Source organism: Bufo bufo, chromosome 6, assembly GCF_905171765.1.
Source record: "Bufo bufo chromosome 6, aBufBuf1.1, whole genome shotgun sequence".
Classification (NCBI taxonomy): Eukaryota; Metazoa; Chordata; class Amphibia; order Anura; family Bufonidae; genus Bufo; species Bufo bufo.
Window position 1 is genome coordinate 68,428,251 of NC_053394.1, and position 22,080 is coordinate 68,450,330.

General features: G+C 39.8%; 1 protein-coding gene across 3 annotated transcripts in view; it reads right to left on the reverse strand.

Moving 5' to 3' along the window:
* Nucleotides 1-22,080, reverse strand: part of TLX1 (T cell leukemia homeobox 1) — a 67,632-nt gene that overhangs the window by 40,261 nt on the left and 5,291 nt on the right. For 2 of the 3 annotated variants that reach the window (XM_040437776.1, XM_040437775.1), the window contains exon 3: nucleotides 3,827-5,442. The exons of the other annotated variant lie outside the window; for it this stretch is intronic. In XM_040437776.1, coding sequence (XP_040293710.1) covers nucleotides 5,220-5,442 — 223 coding nt within the window. In that variant the 3' untranslated portion in view covers nucleotides 3,827-5,219. Of the gene's footprint in view, nucleotides 1-3,826; nucleotides 5,443-22,080 lie in introns of those variants that run through there. 3 annotated transcript variants of the gene reach the window in all.

Here is a 22,080-nt window from a genome sequence, read left to right on the forward strand (position 1 = left end):
TTCATATTTTCACTACTCCTGATGAGAAAAGTTCCTCAAAATGCATGTTAATACTGTTCTCCCCAGCCCCTACCTAGTTCTGTCAGCAGTTTAGCATAGTCAAAACTACTGACAGATTCCCTTTAAACCTCCAATTGTAAATTGCTATGGAAATTAAATGTACATATCACATAAATAGTCGGTAGGTTGATATTGGGAAATAAAGATACAAATAAATAAAAAGTTCTAAAAAAAAAACACACATACAGAATGTGGCTGCTTTTACTTCAGTCTCCTAGTAAACGGGCTCTGTGCGTAAATTTGTCTTCCTTTAAAATGAACACAAAGTCCGGCACCGCCATCTTCATAGGCGAGTCTGCACACAGCAATACGCTCTGCATCAATCAGTCCGTGTCTGCTGTGAAGACTGTAGTCCTCGATGCACGTGAATAATTTATTATAGACATAAGCACCTCCTAAGTGCCTCATTCATAAATGAAAGCTGTTCGTCTGGAACATAAAATAAAGAAAGAAGCCTAAAACGTATAGTAAAAGTACAATTGAGTGATACAGAAGTGCTTGCAAAGCAATTGAATGTGGTTATTAGGAGATGGGTAAAGGGCACAGAGTGTGGGGCTCATCAATGTTGTCTACAACTACAAAGCCCAGCATGTTCTGACAGTGGCACCTAAAGCTGCTTCTGGGCTTCAATGTGAAATCAGTAACAAGTCATCCACCTACAGGTGAAGCTCGAAAAATTTGAATATCGTGCAGAGTTCATTTATTTCAGTAATGCAACTTAAAAGGTGAAACTAACATATGAGACTCATTACATGCAAAGTGAGATATTTCAAGCCTTTATTTGTTATAATTTGGATGATTATGGCTTACAGCTTATGAAACCCCAAAGTTACAATCTCAGGAACCCTTTGCTCAGGGGGTATGGGTTAATTAGCTGACTAGAGTGTGACACTTTGAGCCTAAAATATGGAACCTTTTCACAAAATTCAAATTTTAAGCTGCATTTAGGCAACTCCTTTTAATTTGTATTACTGAAATAAATGGACTTTTGCACAATATTCTAATTTTTCAAGTTTCACCTGTATAACACTGATGTCCTCTTTCGACCCCCTTCCTCCTGGTACCGAAGCTTCTACCTCGGCACCTCTTCTAGCGGTGTCCTACCAAATGGTGTTGAATTTATAAATCTTATGATATGAGAAGGAGCAATGGTTATTCCCAGTAATGTATAGAATTGAAGTCTTCCTAAATACCATTATATGAAATTTCACTAAATTTTCCCTCCTAAAGGCTGGGGCTACATGAAGAAATTTGGATGTGCCTAAACAATGCATTTCTCTATCAGAAACATGGGTGCAAATGACCTTGTCGCACTTCTAAAAATCTGACCCAGTCAGAAATGTGGGGAATATCACACAGGTAGTCCACAACATTGAAAAGGTTTTCCAATTTTTTTTATTTGCACCCCAGCATGGAATACCTGTGGAGAAATCCATACTCACCTCTTCCCTGCTATTCCAGTTCTCTAGCTCCATGTCACTCTCAGTGGTCTTCCAGACCCTATCTATCAACTTCCATATGGACAGAGTCTTGTGCGCATCTGCAACCAATGACTGGCCTTAGCAGTGACATTTTTACCAAGCGACATATCACTGCTAGGCCATGTGCCCCTTGGCGACAAGTCCACACTGCATAAAGTCATTGGTTCCTGTGGAACACAATCCCGTGTCCATGTGGAGGTTGACCATACAGGGATGGAGGACCTCTGAAGAGAGTCTGGGAGCCAGGGAACCCGAAGGGTGAGGAGCAGGTGAAAATGGTGCAAATAAAAAAAAATATAGGAAACACAATAAGATTGCATTACAGTTGTGGTCATTGTCCTGAATTGCACACCAAAATATCACCGTGTAGCCTAGAACTATTTCTAGTTATTGATTGCATGGTGCACCTTTTACTTTTTCAGTCAGACTCCAAAGTTCACTTTTTGCCAAGAGAATTAATCAACCCAAAAAGTTTAGTAACTTTGTAAACGCATTGCATCACATATGTGGTTCTGATGTTTAGTCACAGTCTGCATTACAGAGCTGTATTCAGATGTGAGGCTTCAGAGCTGAACTCATCCAGTATTCTTGCTGCTTCAGATTTACATTCTGGGAAGTAAAGTCTTTACACCTGGCACAATATATAATCTGATATAGGGAGAATTCACTTTCCCAATGCAATACAGTGCACAGATAAGCTACCAGGAATGTGTCTGAGGACAAGCTTGTTGACTGTTTCCATTGATGTCACAGCGACAGTGCAGAATATAATACAGCAGTAATGCAATATATTTACAAGGTCAATCAACTATTTTGTGATTAAGTTTATAGTATACAATATATGAACTGGAGAAGGATGAGCATGCCCTTTAAATGGAAATAAGGAATTACCATTATTATTTCTCTATTCATTTTCCAACTTTAAAGAGTAACTAAAGCTTTATATTAACTTTTCATATGATGTCCCTAATGTCCTAATAAAACTATTTGTAATGTACTTTATTAATCAATTTTCTATTTTTATGACACTTTTCCCTGTGCGCTTAAATTTCCTGAGCTGTCAGCAGTGTACAGAGTACACATTTTATGAATGGGCAGCAGCAGCGCAGGGAGTACGGGCAGGAGCGCGCATTGCTGCTCCTGCCTGTGCCCCCTGGAGGTTTACTAACTCCTGGCATAGCACATGGGTACTCTGTACCCATGTACTATGCCAGGATTAGCTTAGTTAATATAAAGTTAAGGTTTAGTTACTCTTTAAGTAAATTGTTGAATTCCTAGCTATTACATTTTACCCTTTTGTATGTGCAAAAATATCAATGATTTTATGATGAAAACAGATAAAACTCTCTAATATTCTTTGCGGGGATTTATAAAAACAAGGGAGCAAGAAAAAAATTGATCAGTTGCTCATAAAAAATCAAACATTACTGCTTTCTGAAATTTGACTAGTTGCCATCCAAACTATTCCACTTTCCCCCTTGTCCTAGATTTTATAAAGTTCCCCTTTCATGTTTTCATGTCTCCTGATTTCAAGATCTCTCCTTGTTGTCAGAGAATGAAGCACTCTTGTCTTCAAGCTCATGGTATAAATGTGCCCTGATCATGTCTATGGTATGTAATTAGAAAACAAAAAATGCTGGGGAGAATTTATCATGAGATTTATCATGAGATACATTTTTGAAGGCATGTGTTTTAGAGCGTGGATTGGCATTGTTTGCCCCGAATATATCAAATGTTGCACATTGCTTGCTATCCTTAAACCTAACAATTTGTCTAGTGATGTTACTCCAGTTTTTCCATCCTTCCCCTTCCCCTGGAGTGAGATTGTACCTCTTTAGGCAACTTTTGTTGTGTTGAAGTTGATAAATCTGGAGTGAAACAAATTAAACCAACTAAGGCCAGGTTCATATCACCGTTTGTTTTTCCATTCTTCTGATCTGTCAGAAGAACAGAAGAATAAATAAAAAAAAAAAGGATCCTGTATTTTAAGCATGCATTATGCACATTTTGCGCCTGTTTTAGCCATTTCGGTCTGAGATACATTATTTTAGATGGAAAAAAGTCCTACATGAAGTATTTTATTTTTTTTTCTTCATCTAAAATAACGGATCTCAGACGGAAATGGAAATGGATGCAAAATGTGCATAACTGAGCATCTCATTTATCGTTTTCTACACCTGTTTTTGGCATAGAAAATGTTCTAAATCTACGCCAGTAAGAAAGCTGGTGTAGATTTAGACCAGCGGTGGAAGCACTGAAGTTATGTAGAGGCCGAATGCCTCTACATAACTTTGGCAGATCCACCGCCAGCGCAAGGTTATTAAGACCGGCGTGTAAAATGCCGGTCTTAATAAATGCACATGTCTAGGCCATGGAACATGTCTTGGCCATGGAATGTGCTTTTATACCAGGTCAGGTAGTGGTTCTCTATATAGGGGGCTTTGCAATTTAAAGGGTCTGTTTTTAATAGCCGTTTTTCAGAAAGACATCTGTGAAAAACACCCATTAAAAATGGATAGTTTTCCTGTTTTGAATGTCATGTGAATGTAGCCTTACCCAATTCTACTGTGACCAAGGCAGTTGAATGAGATAGAACAGCCATGTAGTCATCCTGTTTTAGGGTATGACCACACAGAGCACATTTAACTAATGAATTCCGCACTATATAGCCGGGCTGAATTGTTAATAGCCGTGTGGCACCTTTAGTTCCACGCAGCCATTAAAAATGATGACCGGCTATACAGTGCAATCTTCATTAGGCAAATAAAAGGGAACTAAAGCCTAATTGCTTGCGCGGTTCTCAACTGCAGCTGACCCTGCCCCAAACAACTCATGAACGCTCCATATGGTCCTAACCTTACACTGTCAGTATCTTCTCACATTTATAGGATTTATCACCCCAACTACAACATGTATGACAGTTCTGGACTTCACTTTAAGAAATTTAAAATGCCCAAGCACCATGGGAAATTTTGCAATTCTAGATGGAGAACATAGATCAGCTACGCCCAATTCTTTTTTTTTTTTTAAATGGCTGATTTGACTCAATCAGTTGGCCAACTTTGTACTTGACAGGCAAATCATAAATTGCTATGGCACCAATATATAAGTAATTAATCTATTGTCAGTAAGATAGATTCAGTAATACAAAAAAACTATCCTTAGAATAATGCGGAATTAGTCAAGGTCTGACCCTGGGGCCCCTTGGCAGCAGATTTTCTAGGCCTAATGTGGTTGTATCTGGTACTAGAGCTCACCCTCATTCTGTTGACCATAGGAGTCCCAGGGTTTGGACCCCACCAACCACACATTAGAGGCATTTTTTTAGGGTAAGACATCAACGCGGAATCCATTATAATAAGAAAATATTACATCTGACATCAGAGAACATTAAATTGTGTCTAAGCCCAACGTTGGCAGTGAGGGCAAAACATTAAGCTATTTTTGGGGACATATATGATCCTTGATGTTATTGTATAAAACTCAAAGAAACGTAGTATCATGAAATCTATATCCGAGATAGAGGGTGGAGGCTTTCCGTGACTCAGTAGAGACAGTGAAGTTTGGTGTTGACGTTGCTTCGACAAGTCTTGTCTTGTGGTTGTGTCTGCATTTCTGTAAAAAGTCCTCATTTCAACCAGTCTTTTCACCTCATAAAAACCTATTTTGTCCTCCTGCTCATTCGCAGGCAGAGGCCACAGAAGTGACACTGGTAATTTTCGTGGAGTCATCTGACCAAGGCTGAAGGTTCTGCAGGGCGAAGAGAGAAGAGTTGTGGATGCAGATTGGATCTGGCTGGAGCGGCTGGTTTATAGACTTCTGAAAGGCCTCTTGCTGAAGTTGCATTAATATCCTGTTGGCTTGTTGTCTTTCTGCTTCCCTTTCTTCAGCTGTCTGTCTTCTGTAGGTGGAACAACAATAATGTCATTCTCCTTGCAAGCATGTCAAGTAAAAAAGCTTTGCTGTTATTCTTCTTTTATATTCTAATAAACTTAAATGTCATTGGCATGAATACTGCTCATTGGAATAGCCTGTTTGAACAACATCAAATACATTTTTGCCTTATAAACTTGTCTTGTAAAGGAGGATCCTGTGAACCAGGAGACAGGTTTGGGCTCAATACCATCATAAATGAGTCCTCTCCCCAGGGTCTGCAAAATGCACATGCATAGAATATGGGAAGTATGCCCTGTGTGCTAGGTGCCAGGAGGAACCAGTTAGGTGCCAGGGGGAAAGCATAACTTCTCTTCTCTAGAAGGTTACATCACCAATTTCTAAGTTCTAGCCATAACCAGTACAGCATTTACGAACATGGAGGAAGATGTATCATAAGGAAAGGACAACGGGAAGGGATACTTCCATCATTTTTTTATCACATATTAACAACCTTTATGTAAATATTCTACAAAATGTGTAAAATAAAAAAATGAGTGAATGGTTTTCTAGATTTATTTTTTCTTGTTCTTTAACTTCCTCTTCGGTTGGACTTTTAAAACAGGAAACATTCTTGTTTAACCGTTCAGCTAGACCAGGCATGCTCAACCTGTGGCCCTCCAGCTGTTGTAAAACTACAACTCCCATAATGCCCTGCTGTAGGCTGATAGCTGTAGACTGTTCAGGCATGCTGGGAGTTGTAGTTTTGCAACAGCTGGAGGGGCGCAGGTTGAGCATGCCTGAGCTAGACCATCACTATGATCAGAGAGAGCCCCCTGTAGTGACTTAAGGCCCCTGCTCAATTGAGCAGATGATTGTCAGGAAGAAAGAGTTCCTTCCCAACGATCGCCCTCTCATCAGTGGAGGAGACCACCACATTTACTTGTAGCAAGTATGGGGAGAAACAGTCACTAATGCCTTGTCCCCATACAGAATCATTTTTAGCCAGTAGCAAAGCGTGTTTAGACAGGACGATCTGCTGCTGGCAAACAAAGATTTAGGTGATCAGCAGCACCTTCACACCATCAGATTATTGCTAATGAGCGTTCCTACAAACGCTTTTTAACGAGGATCTGCCCAATGTTCGGGCAAAGTTAAGGGGGCTTTAGCTACATCATCACACAGTACACTCATCAGTGCAATGCTGATCTTTATCTAGACCTATAAGAGGAATACTAGAGGAATGCCTTGCATAATAATGGATTACTTATCTATATAGAAGGTTTGTGTTGATTGCTATAGAATATTTTGTGTTGAACTTTCAACGGTACAGTGCTGCCGAAATTAAATAAAAATTCTACATTAAAAAACGTAAAACTTCAAAAAATGTTTTTATTATGAATATAATTTTTTTTTAAAATAACCCTTTCTGATAGAAGTATCCCTTTAAAGTCAGTTTTACAGAAGTCTGCGTCTTTAAAGGCCTTCTCCTACCATATATACTGATGACCTATCCTCAGGATAAATCATAAATATCAGATTGGTATGGGTCCGACACCCGGCACCCCCGCTGATCAGCTGTTTGAAGAAGATGCGGCGCTCCATGCAAGTGCTGCTTCCTGTTAATTACACTACGCGTCGTCTCCTGTAGAGTGGCGGTGTAGTGTAATAACAAGTCCTTGTCATTACACTGGACTTCCAAGCCAATGGGCAGTGTAATGAAGAGGAAGTAGCACTCGTATGGATCATTGCATCCTCTTCAAACAGCTGATGGTGGGGGTGCCGGGTGTCGGCCCCCTGCCGATCTGATATTGATGACCTATTCTGACAATAGATCATCAATATATATGGCAGGACAGTCTAAAACTTCTGTCTCGAGAAGTTACTCCACTTTCTATGCCAACTGTTGGGGTAAGATTGTGGCAACTTTTTTAAAAGTCTCAGTTGAAAAATCAGCTGGACAGGCTAACCCTGCCCATTTTCACACACGCTTTTAAAAACTGGACTAAGTGGTATAAATCTAAAATAAGCCTAAAAAGGTGCAATGCAAAGCCCTATTTTGCAACATTTTGAAGCCCAGCAGGACTTGACAAATCCCCCCCACCCCATTATTTCTATAGGGCCATCATGTATACTGATGTCCAATCATCAGGTTATTAAATGCAATACTTAAACTGATAACCTCAGCAGGAAATGATCACAACAAACAGATCATTCGCACAAGACCTTGTTCATACAATCTTTCATGTTTCCAATATTTAAATCAATTAGATTTGACAGATGATTCATGAATCCGTTTCAGGCACATTTTCGGGGATTAGTACAAGATGTCTTTTTAAAATTGATCAATTTATATCCTACATTTGGCAGCCTTTAAAGAGTACATTAGCTGTAGAACATATTGTTATAGTCAGGGGCGTAGCTAGAATTGCATGGGCCCCATAGCAAAAATAAATTATGGCCCCCCCCCCGTGCCATCCACAGATCCCCCTCCCCTAAATAGTGCCATCAACAGATCCCCCTCCCCTAAATAGTGCCATCCACAGATCCCCCTCCCCTAAATAGTGCCATCCACAGATCCCCCTCCCCTAAATAGTGCCATCAACAGATCCCCCTCCCCTAAATAGTGCCATCCACAGATCCCCCTCCCCTAAATAGTGCCATCCACAGATCCCCCTCGCCTAAATAGTGCCATCAGCAGATCCCCCCTCCCCTAAATAGTGCCATCAACAGATCCCCCTCCCCTAAATAGTGCCATCAACAGATCCCCCTCCCCTAAATAGTGCCATCCACAGATCCCCCTCCCCTAAATAGTGCCATCAACAGATCCCCCTCCCCTAAATAGTGCCATCAACAGATCCCCCTCCCCTAAATAGTGCCATCCACAGATCCCCCTCCCCTAAATAGTGCCATCCACAGATCCCCCTCCCCTAAATAGTGCCATCCACAGATCCCCCTCCCCTAAATAGTGCCATATACAGATCCCCCTCCCCTAAACAGTGCCATCCACAGATCCCTCTCCCCTAAACAGTGCCATCCACAGATCCCCCTCCCCTAAATAGTGCCATCCACAGATCCCCCTCCCCTAAATAGTGCCATCCACAGATCCCCCTCCCCTAAATAGTGCCATCCACAGATCCCCCCTCTCCTAAACAGTGCCATCCACAGATCCCCCTCCCCTAAATAGTGCCATCCACAGATCCCCCTCCCCTAAATAGTGCCATCCACAGATCCCCCTCCCCTAAATAGTGCCACCCACAGATCCCCGCCCCCTAAACAGTGCCATCCACAGTATCAGGTGCCTCTCTCCCCCCCCCCCCCCCCATGTGCCAGTATCAGGTGCCAATGCTTTGCCTCTGATACACTGATACATTGGAGGTTGTGGGTTCGAATCCCAGACACATCAGGAGACTTTAGAATACAGTAAGATTAGATCACATTAGCGAGGGGGCCTGAACATTAAGACTGCTGCTGTGAAGGGGCCCTGAACATTAAGACAAGAATCGATATTTAACTAACTTGAAAACTGTCAGGCCCCGAAGCAGCTGCTTCCCCGGTAGTTACGCCGCTGCCTGTGTGTAGTGTCTGGCCATGTGTGGCCGTTAATAAAAATAAAAAAACTGAATGTGGTCCGGACGGGCCCCCAGTGGCGTAGGGCCCCATAGCCACTGCTATGGTTGCTATGGCGATCCCTACGCCACTGGTTATAGTTTATGTAAAGAAATATCTACATGAATGTTGAGTAACTTTCTGCATCCATTGCAATGCTTAGATTGTACTGATCCCGAGTTACAGTCTGTATTATAGTCCATAGGCGCATTTACAATGCTACTGACTCCAGGGCTAAACTCTCCCAGCAGTCCCTGCCACTTCGGTGTCTACATTCTAATTGAATACAAAAGTCTAGCTAAACCTCTGCAGATATAAAGACTAAGGGAGTCATTTATTAAGGCAACCGTTTTAGACGCCGATCTTAATACCCCTTTAGCTGGCGGTCAATGCGCCAAATTTATGTATTACAATAGCCAATGGCGATATTAATTCTGTTGGTGGCTTGTTGTCTTTCTAAAACATAACTTTTATCTCTTAACTCTTGACAGGCATATCATAGATATTTGTTTGAGTATAGGATCTATATGAATAATATAAGACAATTTCTAAAAATTTGAATACAAAAAAAATAGAGAAAGTGCAAAGTAAAACACATGTCTATACAGAATAAAAAAATCACTATATCTATCAACAAAAGGAAAATAAGTGAAAATAAGGAAAGAAAAGGGAAACAACAACACTGATGTGCTTTCAATTTTTTATTGTCAGTGAAGGGCTTTTGGGAAGAAAGAACACATTTTTCTTTTGTTCTTTTTAGACATAAAAATAAAAGTTATGTTTTAGAAAGACAACAAGCCACAAACAGAATTAATATAGCCATTGGCTATTGTAATATGACGGTTTAAAATATTCTGGGCCAAAAAATGGGTCTTTGTTTCTATTAAATTTACGTATAGGTGCCGGCCGCTACATAACTTTGGCATATCCACCGTCTGCCAAGAAGCTCCCTTCTTGTGTAGATTTAGACCATTTTCTACGCCTAAAACAGGTGCAGAAAATGATAAATGAGATGGGCCTACTGGCCCGTCCCCTTCCCCGCCCATGCCATGCCCATTTTTTTAGACCTGCAAATAAAGAGTTAAGACAGCACTACCTGCTGAGATGTCTCAGTAAGTCCATTCGGTGGCGGTGCCTGTGGTGTCGGGTCCTGGACTCTTAGGATCCCCAAGATGCAGGAGTAGAAGGAAAAACCGTGGCACTCCAACTTCTCAAGACAATTCTGTGTTTATTTCTCACGTTTCGACTCCAATGAGTCTTTATCAAGCTCCTTGCTGGGTGAGAAATTAACACAGAAGTTGAAGTGCCACGTTTTTTCCTTCTACTCCCACTTTTTTAAGACCTGGCGTGAGCGGGGAAAAGTGGCATATATATGTTTGTCAATGACCCCCTAAATTTCTCAGAGTGCAAGTAACCAAACCAAGTTCTCTGCAAGCATTGAATCACCAAGAATACAGGGGGAATTCAGCTATGAAGCTGCAGAATTGTGAATGCAGCTCTGGGCTATACTACAGGCTGCAATTCAGGGTCAGTACAAGATAAGCAATGGGTTTGCACTGAGAATAGGACAATTAAGCAAGGGGAGAATTGGATTCCATGTAGCTTCCGAGTCAGATTGTCAGCAGACACAGAGGCTTGTGATCAACCATATCTGTTACATTCATTCTACTATAAACTACAACCTGTATTCTGCTGGCAGCCTTGCTGCTCATTCATTTGTAGTGTTCGGGTGAATTTACATGCTGAGATATTGCTTCAGATTTAGTGCTAAAAATTTGCAGCAATCCTCAGTACAATACATGAGGATGGCGTTTTTTGATCACCCTATCTATATGTAAGGAACCCAAAAATCTTCACAGAATTGGGAGTTTTATGCACATTATCTAATGTCATGGATTTGTGTTACAATGTCATTGCGGATCTCACCCTATGTAACACATGAATGGAAATCCAAACCGTAATCCGAGTCAAAACCCCCATGAAATATGTTTGGATTTTATCTCCGATTCATTGTGGATTTTACAGCAAACCCACAATGGAAAAAGCCTTCAGCTCGATGGTGATTTAAAGTCATTCGGGTTGAACGAATCGAGCTTCTGATCATAGATCCGAAGTCGATTTGGCGGGTACCTCAGTACTGAAGCAGACTTTGGATTCCTATTTTAAAATGCTTTTAAATCCACAGATAGGAATACCAAAGTCATTTACTGAAGTCTCACGCAGCTTTGGATGAGATGAAGCTTTCCTACAAGGAGCAAATACATTGTAAATGCTGTACCGAAACAGCATTACAAAAAGAAAGTTTTTTAGCAAATCGACTTTAGATCTATGATGAGAAGCTCACCGATTTGCTCAACCCTAGTTGTTATGTTTTTTTTTATCAGTTTTTTATCAGCGTTTATTTTTTCTGGTTAATATGAACTTTTTTCATTGCCATTTTAAAGGGTTGCATTTATCATGTAGATAAAGTTAATACAAGGCACTTACTAATGTATTGTGATTGTCCATATTGCCTCCTTTGCTGACTTAATTTGACAACCCTTTAGCACAGATACAAGATGCCCAGAGCGGGAACCGCTGCGCATGCGTGTTTATGCAAGCTCCCTCATTACCGGCCACCAAAGAGGATGTCACTATTTCCAATAGTATGCAAGTACAATCACCTCTGCTGATTAGCAGTGTATAATGTGATGGAAAAATGAATCGAGCCGGCAAAGGAGGCAATATGGACAATCGCAATACATTAGTAAGTGCCTTGTACTAATTTTCTCTACATGATAAATGACATTTGCTGAAGTGAAACAACCCCTTTAAGACACTTTCTTATTGTTCTTTGCTCCCTTGGTGTTTTTTCATACGGTAAATCATGCAGCATGCTCTGGGTGTGACGTTTCTTCAGATATTTTCCCATAGACTCCTCTATAGGAAAAAAAGGGTCTAAAAAAATGTGTGTGACTAAAAAACACCGTCCCCCGAAAAAACACACAAAAAAAATCCATAACTTCAAAGCATATTTTTACAAGCCACAAAAATGCCAATAAAAACATAGCATATAAGCAGCATTAACTTGAAAAACTCAATTGACCTCATCATGTATGAATTTCCAAATACTCCATTAAGTTAATTAAACCACCATTAATCCTCCCAGTACCATATTACATGACATCTAGAACATCAGTGGTACAGCATATTCTGCCTACAATTTTATAATCATCTCCAGGAATCCTAATTTCAGGGTGGAGTTAATTGCAGGGATATTTGTCATCATGATCATTAACCAGCAATAAACCCTATGGGAATGAATTATTAAAGGCAAACATTTATATCGCTTCAGGAACCTGTGATCAATTCGCAAGCCCAGTCATCATAAAAGGTTGTATATATTTTAGGAAGCATTAGGCCTCATGCCCACCTTCCAGTTCAACCGAGCCGTAACTTAACACATATAGAGGTATATGAGGATCTACTATACCTCCACATGTTGCAGGGACTCTGGGTGCTTTATACTGGTTTAATGAGTGCACCATGTCAATGTGGCTTTAGTCCTAAGTAGAGATTACCTAAATTCATTTTTGGTCCGAATTGGCAAACATTTTCGATCTGGGGACAAACCGATTCTACCAGAATCTAAAGTGCTTTAAATGCCTGGAAAATTTATTTTCCCCCTATCTCACTCTTTCTCTCTTACTCTCACTCTGTCTCCTTCTCTCTCTTACTCTCTCTCTCCCTCTTTCTCTCTCCCTCTATCACTCTAGTCTTTCTCTCTCTTACGCTCATTCTCTCTCACTCTCTGTCACTCTGTCTCTCTCCCTCTCTCACTCTGTCTCTCTCCCTCTCTCACTCTTGCTCTCTCCCTCTCTCTCACTTATTCTCTCCCTCCCTTTCTCTCTCCTACTCTCACTCTCTCTCTCTCACTCTGTCCCTCTCACTCTCTTACTCTAAAAAAATTCCCCCCAAACTGAATCTCAAGAAATTCTGATTCTAACAAAACAGATTTAAAAAAAATTCAGGTCAAATTTTGATTCCACAGAATCGATCCACTCATCCCTAGTCCTAGGTAAAATGCCCCTGTTCCACACCCATTTACTCCATGTCTTCAATTTCCATAAAGTCCTGCTTATAACTTATTATTCCCGGAACCTATTATTTCCTGGAAAAAGTAGCTACATACAGTAACTAGTACATCAATATCCCCTAGAGCCATAGAAATGATGTTACCTAAGATGGAACCACATAGGTGAAAGTGTAAGATAGCGTCACCCCGCCCAATATTCCCTATAGAATGTATCTACAAAGCTCTAATGTTTTCCTGTCATTCCAACACTGCAGAAGACCTCAGGACTGCTTACCAATGGACTGTTACAGATATGGCTATGTAGACATTTATGTTAGAGGCTAGGTTCAGGGGTGGACTGGGAACTTAACATTGTCCTGAAAAAGTGTCCCCATCTCCCATTTTGTAGACAGGTCCAAACTGACAGAAGAAGAGGCAACAAAAGTAGATGGGGCCAACACAAGTAGACAAGGTCAGCAATACCATAGTGCAGCACAAAATACCTTCCCAGAAGCTGTGCCTCTGTGGTGGCCATCAATGGCTGCCATGTACTGTCCTCCACCTCCAGTTGTCTATAATTAAGATATGGAGCAGGGGGCTTAGGAGGTGAGATGCAGACCACAGAGCCAAGCGAGTACTACCTTCAGCTCTACTTCCACTAGTAATGACCCCTATAGTGCCCCGGTAGTATGCTTCCCAAATAGCTACAGTATGTATCAGAGAATAAAAAAAACTGAGTACAGGGTGCTGCTAGTCCATCAAAGAGTGTTCAGATTTATATAAAATTAAATAAAAGAACAATAAAAGGATGTGTGGCGTGTTTCGACAATGGACTGTTGGCTTCCTCAGACACAATTTTGGAATACCCCTTTAAAGCCCGAGACTCTTATATCCCTGTGCCAATTGCACACTACGTCATACAGTGGCCTATGAGCCAGCATGCCAGGAAGCCATGGTCTCCTATGTGCACCGCAGTATTCAACTATATCACTGTCCTAAGGACAACCATACAGTTGAATTCAGGAGAGCACCTGTAGCTGCCGGCCAAGTACAAAAATACATGATGCTCCCAACACTAATTAATGCTGAGAGCATCCGATAGTTTGTGAACCTGGCCAATGGCAATGAGGAGGGCTTGTGCTGCCCCAAGCTCATCAGTTCACGGGGAAAATTTCCCTGTAGATTCTATAGCCAGCCTGCCTCTGCTAACATTTGATGAGAGGAAAACCAGTGCATGCAACAGAACGATGAACACCCCACTGAAACCATGACCTCCAAGTCAATAGGGTCCGTCTGGCAATGTTGATATCTGTAGTGCCGCAGTGTCATGGCTTCTGTCATAAATGGTAGCGACGATGCATATATAAACAGAGCATTAATAATACTGAGGACCACTAATGGGGGCCTTATTAATACTGGGGGCCACTACTGGGGCATTATTGATATTGGGGGCCACTAATGGGGCATTAGTAATACTGGGGGACACCTATGGGGGCCTTATTTGGGGGACTTACTGAGTGCGTGATGCCGATGATTGGCTGCAGTGGTCACATGGGGTATTCAGCACTGGAAGCGTGGAGATGAAACAGGTTAAAATACATTTTTTTATTATTTTTTCACAGTTGCGGCCTAAGTCGGACATCCACTTAAAAAAAAAACCCTGGTCAAATAGTAATAGATTTAGAATATTCCCAACCAATCTTCTTATCAATGGCCACAGCCATTAGTAATCAAAACTGATCTTTTGGGTTAATTATTGATCAAAATGGAGTTCCATTGAAAATAATACATTAGATGTCACTTTTCATCCAACTTTTTAGTTAAATACAGTGGAAACTGATTAAAAGGATTAAAAGGAGAGGTAAATGTTCTTATACATGATTTTCCCTAGTGATTGAGTTAAAACTGAAAAAAAATCATGACTCATGACAGAACATTCATTAATTTAAATGGGTTCGCAAATCCGGAGATATAGTGCGGAATGGAACGGAACCATGGAACCCTATGGAAGCACTACGGAGTGCTTCCGTGGGTTCCGTCCCATGCCTCAGCACCGCAAAAAGATAGAACTTGCTCTATCTTTTTGTGGAACGGACGGATCGCGGACCCCATTCAAGTGAATGGGGTCGCGATCTGCATGCGGCAGCCCCACGGCCGATGCCCGTGCATTGTGGACAGCAATTTGCGGTCCACAGCACGGACACGGAGGCGCAACTGTCGTGTGAACAAGCCCTTACTGATCAAAACACTGACGTGTGAATGAGGCATAAGGGAGGAGGAATGAAGTACCTCATCTGATCTGCTATATGTGATCGAGCCCTAAAGTTGTTCAATGAGTTTAGATTGGTATTGGTATGGGTGAGCAAAAAAGAAAAAGATTCAGCAAAAAAATGCTTGTGTGAATGTGCCCCTAAAAGGGTTTTGGGCTTCACGATATTGATGGCCTTTACTAAGGAGAGGTCATTAATATCAGATCGATGGGGATCTAGCGCTCTCAGAAAGCTTGATAATCAGTTGAAATAAATTGGCCTCGGTGCCCCTACTATCTCCTCATTGTTGACCACCATACCATCTAATAAGGCCTTTTTCACATACGTATGCGTTCGGCAGATCTGGCAGGCTGCTCCTGCTGGGAATAACCTGCCGGATCCATGATTGCACTGCCAGTATTCCGTCTGGCCTCATTAACTGTAATGGGAACCGGTGGGGATCCGGCCTGAACCAGCAAATATGCTGAGAATCGACCTGATAAAAACTGGTGCCCGCACCAACGTGTAAACCAAAGGTAGCATCCGGCAGTGCCGTATCCAGATATCTACGGCAGGCTGCTCCCTCCTGGAACAGCCGGCCGGAGATGTTAAACGCTAGCGTGAAACTAGCCTTAGTCGCAGAGGTACAGGACAGTTACAGATTTGACTTGTTCAAGTGAGCAAGAGCGCCAGAGGCCTTCATGCTCTACGGAGGTGTTGAGAGTCAGATCCCCACCTATTTATTATTGATATCTGATATCTTCAGGATAGGCCATCAATATTGTGTAGCCATAATACCCCTAACATTCTTCAGGTCACATAAGAGTCATACAGATTATTATTACAATTCGAAAGTTTTAAATCACATATTAAAATAATAGCTTAGTGCAAAACTGTACATGTAGATTATCATTATGCATCAATGTAAAGTAACACGTAAGGACTGGGTTCCCATACAGACTTCTACTCTAGTATAACACTGAATATCTGTAGGAAATTATTTCTTATATGTACAATGGCTACACCGGTCTAAAAATCCATCTATAGCTCACGGGGTCAGCAATAGTTAAAAATGACTATGTGTACATGTGATTAACACAGCGATTAACTCTACAGTTAGTTACAATTGATCAGATAGCATGTGCTAAAGGCGCCTTTATACATTGCTCTAAAGATGATCATGATGGAAGATTTCTATCACAATGATTGATCTCCAGTTGGAATTTGAAGGATCTTTTTAGCCATCTAGATGCCATCATCTGGAATTAAGTCGGTGTTTAAAATTTTCATCTGATCACGAATCCCGAATGACGTTTCCTAAAAGAACTTTCCAAGAGCATTCCCAAAAAGATCTTGGTCTATCTTCCGGTGCCATGGAACATGTAGGGCCAGTTTGAATGACTGTAATGGCCAATAAGAGTATGGCTGTGCGGACGTAGCCAGCATTGAGGAGAGATCAATAGAGAGTAACCCTCAGTTATCATAGGAACATCAGACGTAATTTTTTGCAATTTTTGAGCTTATTTTACAAGAAATGTTTCCAATGATCCATTTGTTTAAAGTATTTTACATTGAATAAGGTGTGACATTTTCGTTTTAGGGTACGGCCACACGGTCAGGTTTCCTGATGCAGTTTTGGAAACCAAACTGAGGAGTGAATTCTGAAAAGAGGAGAAGTCATATCATCTGTTCTTTATACTTTCTCTACTTTTAAGATCCACTCCTGATGTTGGCTTCCAAAACTGCATCAAGAAACCAGACCATGTGGCCGTACCCTTAGGCCTCTTGCACACGAACACCAACCGTGGGGCAGCCGCTGCGGATCTCAGACCCAATCACTTTAATGGGTCCGCGATCCGCCCGTTCCGCAAAAATATAGGACATGTTCAATCTTTTTGCGGAACGGAAGTACGGGACAAAACTCCACGGAAGCCCTCCGTAGTGCTTCTGTAGGGTTCCGTTACGTGCTTCCGTTCCGCACCATTCCACATCTCCGGATTTGCTGACCCATTAAAGTGAATGGGTCCACATCCGTGATGCGGAATGCCCACGGAACGGCGCCTGTGTATTGGGGATCCGCCAATGCGGTTGCACGGAGCGCACACGTTCGTGTGAAAGAGGCCTTGGTCTTGTGGCTTCCATATTTCTTTCTGCGGTGCTGTGCAGATGCACTAATTTTGTGATTCTTTTTCTTTTTTTTTTATTGCATTTCAGATATAAATAAAGGGAAACTATATTTATAAACACACCACTTGGCTGATATGGATCACAAAGTGACGCATGTGTCCAAACAGTAATTATTTTTGAACAAAAATGTAGTTAACAAAGCTGAATATTTAGCTTAAAACAACTGTTAAATCTGGTTCCCCTAAGTCTATGCAGCACTGGAAGCAGAGCACTAACTGCAACAATGATACTAAGCTGGGTATAAAGGAGTTCAGAATTGTGGATATCGGGATCAAGTAAGTTTAAGGAGTTCTGAGAACCAACTCTAGAATATTAAACATCTGGTGGGTAGGTAGATGATAATCATATAAATCACTGGACAGTTTGGTATGATAAAAAAAAAAAAAAAACACTGGATAGTCTAGTGCAATAATATACATCCATGGATAGTCTAGTGCATGATGGTAAACCTTTTAGAGACCGAGTGCCCAAACTGCAACCCAAAACCCACTTATTTATAGCAAAGTGCCAACATACATAGCAATTTACCCTGAATACTACAGTCCAATATAGTATATCTTCCTTGTACTTTATCACTTATCTATAGCAGCCTGCCTACATTCAGTGCGCTGCCTGTGCTGTTCATAGTGCGCCCTGCGCTGATGAATGGCAGGAAAAGTCTAAGGCGTATCGGTACACCATAGACTATTTCCAGGGCACGGGTGCCCAGAGAGAGGGCTCTGAGTGCCACCTCTGCCATCTGTGCCATAGGTTCGCCACCACTGGTCTAGTATATATATAATATACATCTCTGGATAGTCTAGTATAAAAATATACATCTCCTGATAGTCTGGTATAATAATATACATCACTGTATAGTCTAGTACATTAATATACAGCACTGGATAGTCTAGTATAATCATATACAACACTGCATAATAATATAAAGTACTGGATAGTCTGGTACAATATGCAGCACTAGACAAACTAGCACACTAATATACATCACTGGATAGTCTAGTATAATAATATACAGCACAGGATAGTCTAGTATAATAATATGCAGCACAGGATAGTCTAGTATAATAATATACAGCACAGGATAGTCTAGTATAATAATATGCAGCACAGGATAGTCTAGTATAATAATATACAGCACAGGATAGTCTAGTATAATAATATACAGCACAGGATAGTCTAGTATAATAATATACAACATTGGATAGTCTAGTATAATAATATACAGCACAGGATAGTCTAGTATAATAATATACAACATTGGATAGTCTAGTATAATAATATACAGCACAGGATAGTCTAGTATAATAATATACAGCACAGGATAGTCTAGTATAATAATATACAGCACAGGATAGTCTAGTATAATAATATACAGCACTGGATAGTCCAGTATAATAATATACAGCACAGGATAGTCTAGTATAATAATATACAGCACTGGATAGTCTAGTATAATAATATACAGCACTGGATAGTCTAGTTTAATAATATACAGCACTGGATAGTCTAGTATAATAATATACAGCACAGGATAGTCTAGTATAATAATATACAGCACTGGATAGTCTAGTATAATAATATACAGCACTGGATAGTCTAGTATAATAATATACAGCACAGGATAGTCTAGTATAATAATATACAGCACTGGATAGTCTAGTATAATAATATACAGCACTGGATAGTCTAGTATAATAATATACAGCACTGGATAGTCTAGTTTAATAATATACAGCACTGGATAGTCTAGTATAATAATATACAGCACAGGATAGTCTAGTATAATAATATACAGCACTGGATAGTCTAGTATAATAATATACAGCACTGGATAGTCTAGTATAATAATATACAGCACAGGATAGTCTAGTATAATAATATACAGCACTGGATAGTCTAGTATAATAATATACAGCACAGGATAGTCTAGTATAATAATATACAGCACAGGATAGTCTAGTATAATAATATACAGCACTGGATAGTCTAGTATAATAATATACAGCACAGGATAGTCTAGTATAATAATATACAGCACTGGATAGTCTAGTATAATAATATACAGCACTGGATAGTCTAGTATAATAATATACAGCACAGGATAGTCTAGTATAATAATATACAGCACAGGATAGTCTAGTATAATAATATACAGCACAGGATAGTCTAGTATAATAATATACAGCACAGGATAGTCTAGTATAATAATATACAGCACAGGATAGTCTAGTATAATAATATACAGCACTGGATAGTCTAGTATAATAATATACAGCACTGGATAGTCTAGTATAATAATATACAGCACTGGAAAGTCTAGTATAATAATATACAGCACTGGATAGTCTAGTATAATAATATACAGCACAGGATAGTCTAGTATAATAATATACAACATTGGGTAGCAGTGTCGGACTGGGGTACCTAGGGCCCACCATACAGATACTTTCAAATATAATAAACAATCTAACAAGTTTTTTATATGAACATAGGCTGCTGGAGGTGCTGTACATTGATTAAATGTATGTAGTGCAAAAAGTCTAATGTGTTATGTGCCACTTGTGCAGAGGGTGGGAGACTAGGGGCCCACTTTGCCCAGGGGCCCACCGGGGGATTCCCCTGTACCCCTGTGGGCAGTCCGAGCCTGTTGGGTAGTCTTCTAGTATAATAATATACAACATTGGATAGTCTAGTACAATAACACACAGTGCTGAACACAGTGCTGAACAGTCTAGTATAATATACAAGAGTGAACAGTCTAGTATAATAACATACAACACTGGAAAGTATAGTATAATATCCATCACTGGATAGTCTGGTATAATAATATAAAACAAAGATAGTCTAGAATAATAATATGCAATTGGATAGTATGGTATAATATACTCTACTGGACGGTCTAGTATTATATACAGCACTAGATAGATTGGAATAAAATTAAAAAGCAAGGATAGTCCAGAATAACAATATACATCTGGTATAATAACAGCACAGGATAGTATAGTAGTAGGATGATATACAGAAGTGGATAGTCTATTACTCAAGTATGCAGCACTGCATATACTGATATACAGCACTGGATAGCCTATTATAATAAGATACAGCACTGAATAGCCCAGTATTATTATATACAGCACTGGATGGCCCAGTATAATTATCTACAGCTCTGGATAGACTATTATAATAATTATAGTAAGATACAGCACTGCATAGTCCAGTATTATTATTTAGAGCACTGGATATCCAAGTATTATTATATACAGCACTAGATAGCCTAGTATTATTATATACCGCACTGGATAGCCCAGTATTATTATATACATCACTGGATAGCCCAGTATTATTATATACAGCACTGGATAGCCCAGAATTACTATATAGAGCACTGGATATCTAAGTATTATTATATACATCACTGGATAGTCCAGTATTATTATATAAAGCACTGGATATACCAGTATTACTATATACAGCACTGGATCACTCAGTATTTTTATATACAGCGCCTGATATACCAGTATTACTATATACAGCACTGGATATACCAGTATTACTATATACAGCACTGGATATCCCAGTATCACTAGATACAGCACTGGATATCCCAGTATCACTAGATACAGCACTGAATTGCAGAGTATGATGATAATATACAGGACAGACATTCTATTTGTAATGAACCAGGACGAACATTTCACCTGTCTTTAGTAATTTCCCAGGTGACTCTGGATGCATGGCACACAGCAATTATTACAGAGTTGTCACTTTTTAGGGTTGCACTGTAGACATTTATGAAATCTTTGACACCAGAGGAGGTTCATGAGCAACGTTACCCATATAGAAAATATCTAGGATTATCAAAAGTGCTATGTATGTATCCTATATAAATATTAATATGTCATCATAAGCAGCGCTTTACAATAGTCTGAGTCATATTATACAAACAATATACCTGGCTCAAGAATATGAATGTTTTTGTTCGAAATTACACTGAACTGTGTTATTTTAATAAAGTTGTATTATTTCATAGCATTTAGTATTTGGTATGTGATACAATGGAGACTTGTCCAAACGAAATGAAAAAAGTATTTAAATAAATAGATACAGTAATATATATATATATATATATCAACATATATCAGCAATTCTTATGCAATTGACCAGAATTTCCGGGTACCCTGTGGTGTAATATTATATAAAAAAATGTGCATACAATAAAAAAAATATTGATTTCCTAGATAAATTATTGTAATACTCGGAAGGCTTCCAGCCTCCAGGGCTAAATTAACTCTTGCAATCATGCCGGTAATTATAAACCCATAGAAGAAAAGGTCGTTTAATTGTACAAATTAATTGCAGTTTCATCTGAATGCAAAATTTCCCATATGCGCAGAGGGATGTTAGGTGGCAATAAGCGGTAATAGAAGACATTGATATTGTTAACCCCAACATAGATAGATAGAAAGATAGATATATAGACAGACAGAAAGATAGATAGATAGATAGATAGATAGATAGATAGATAGATAGATAGATAGATAGATAGATAGATAGATAGATAGATATG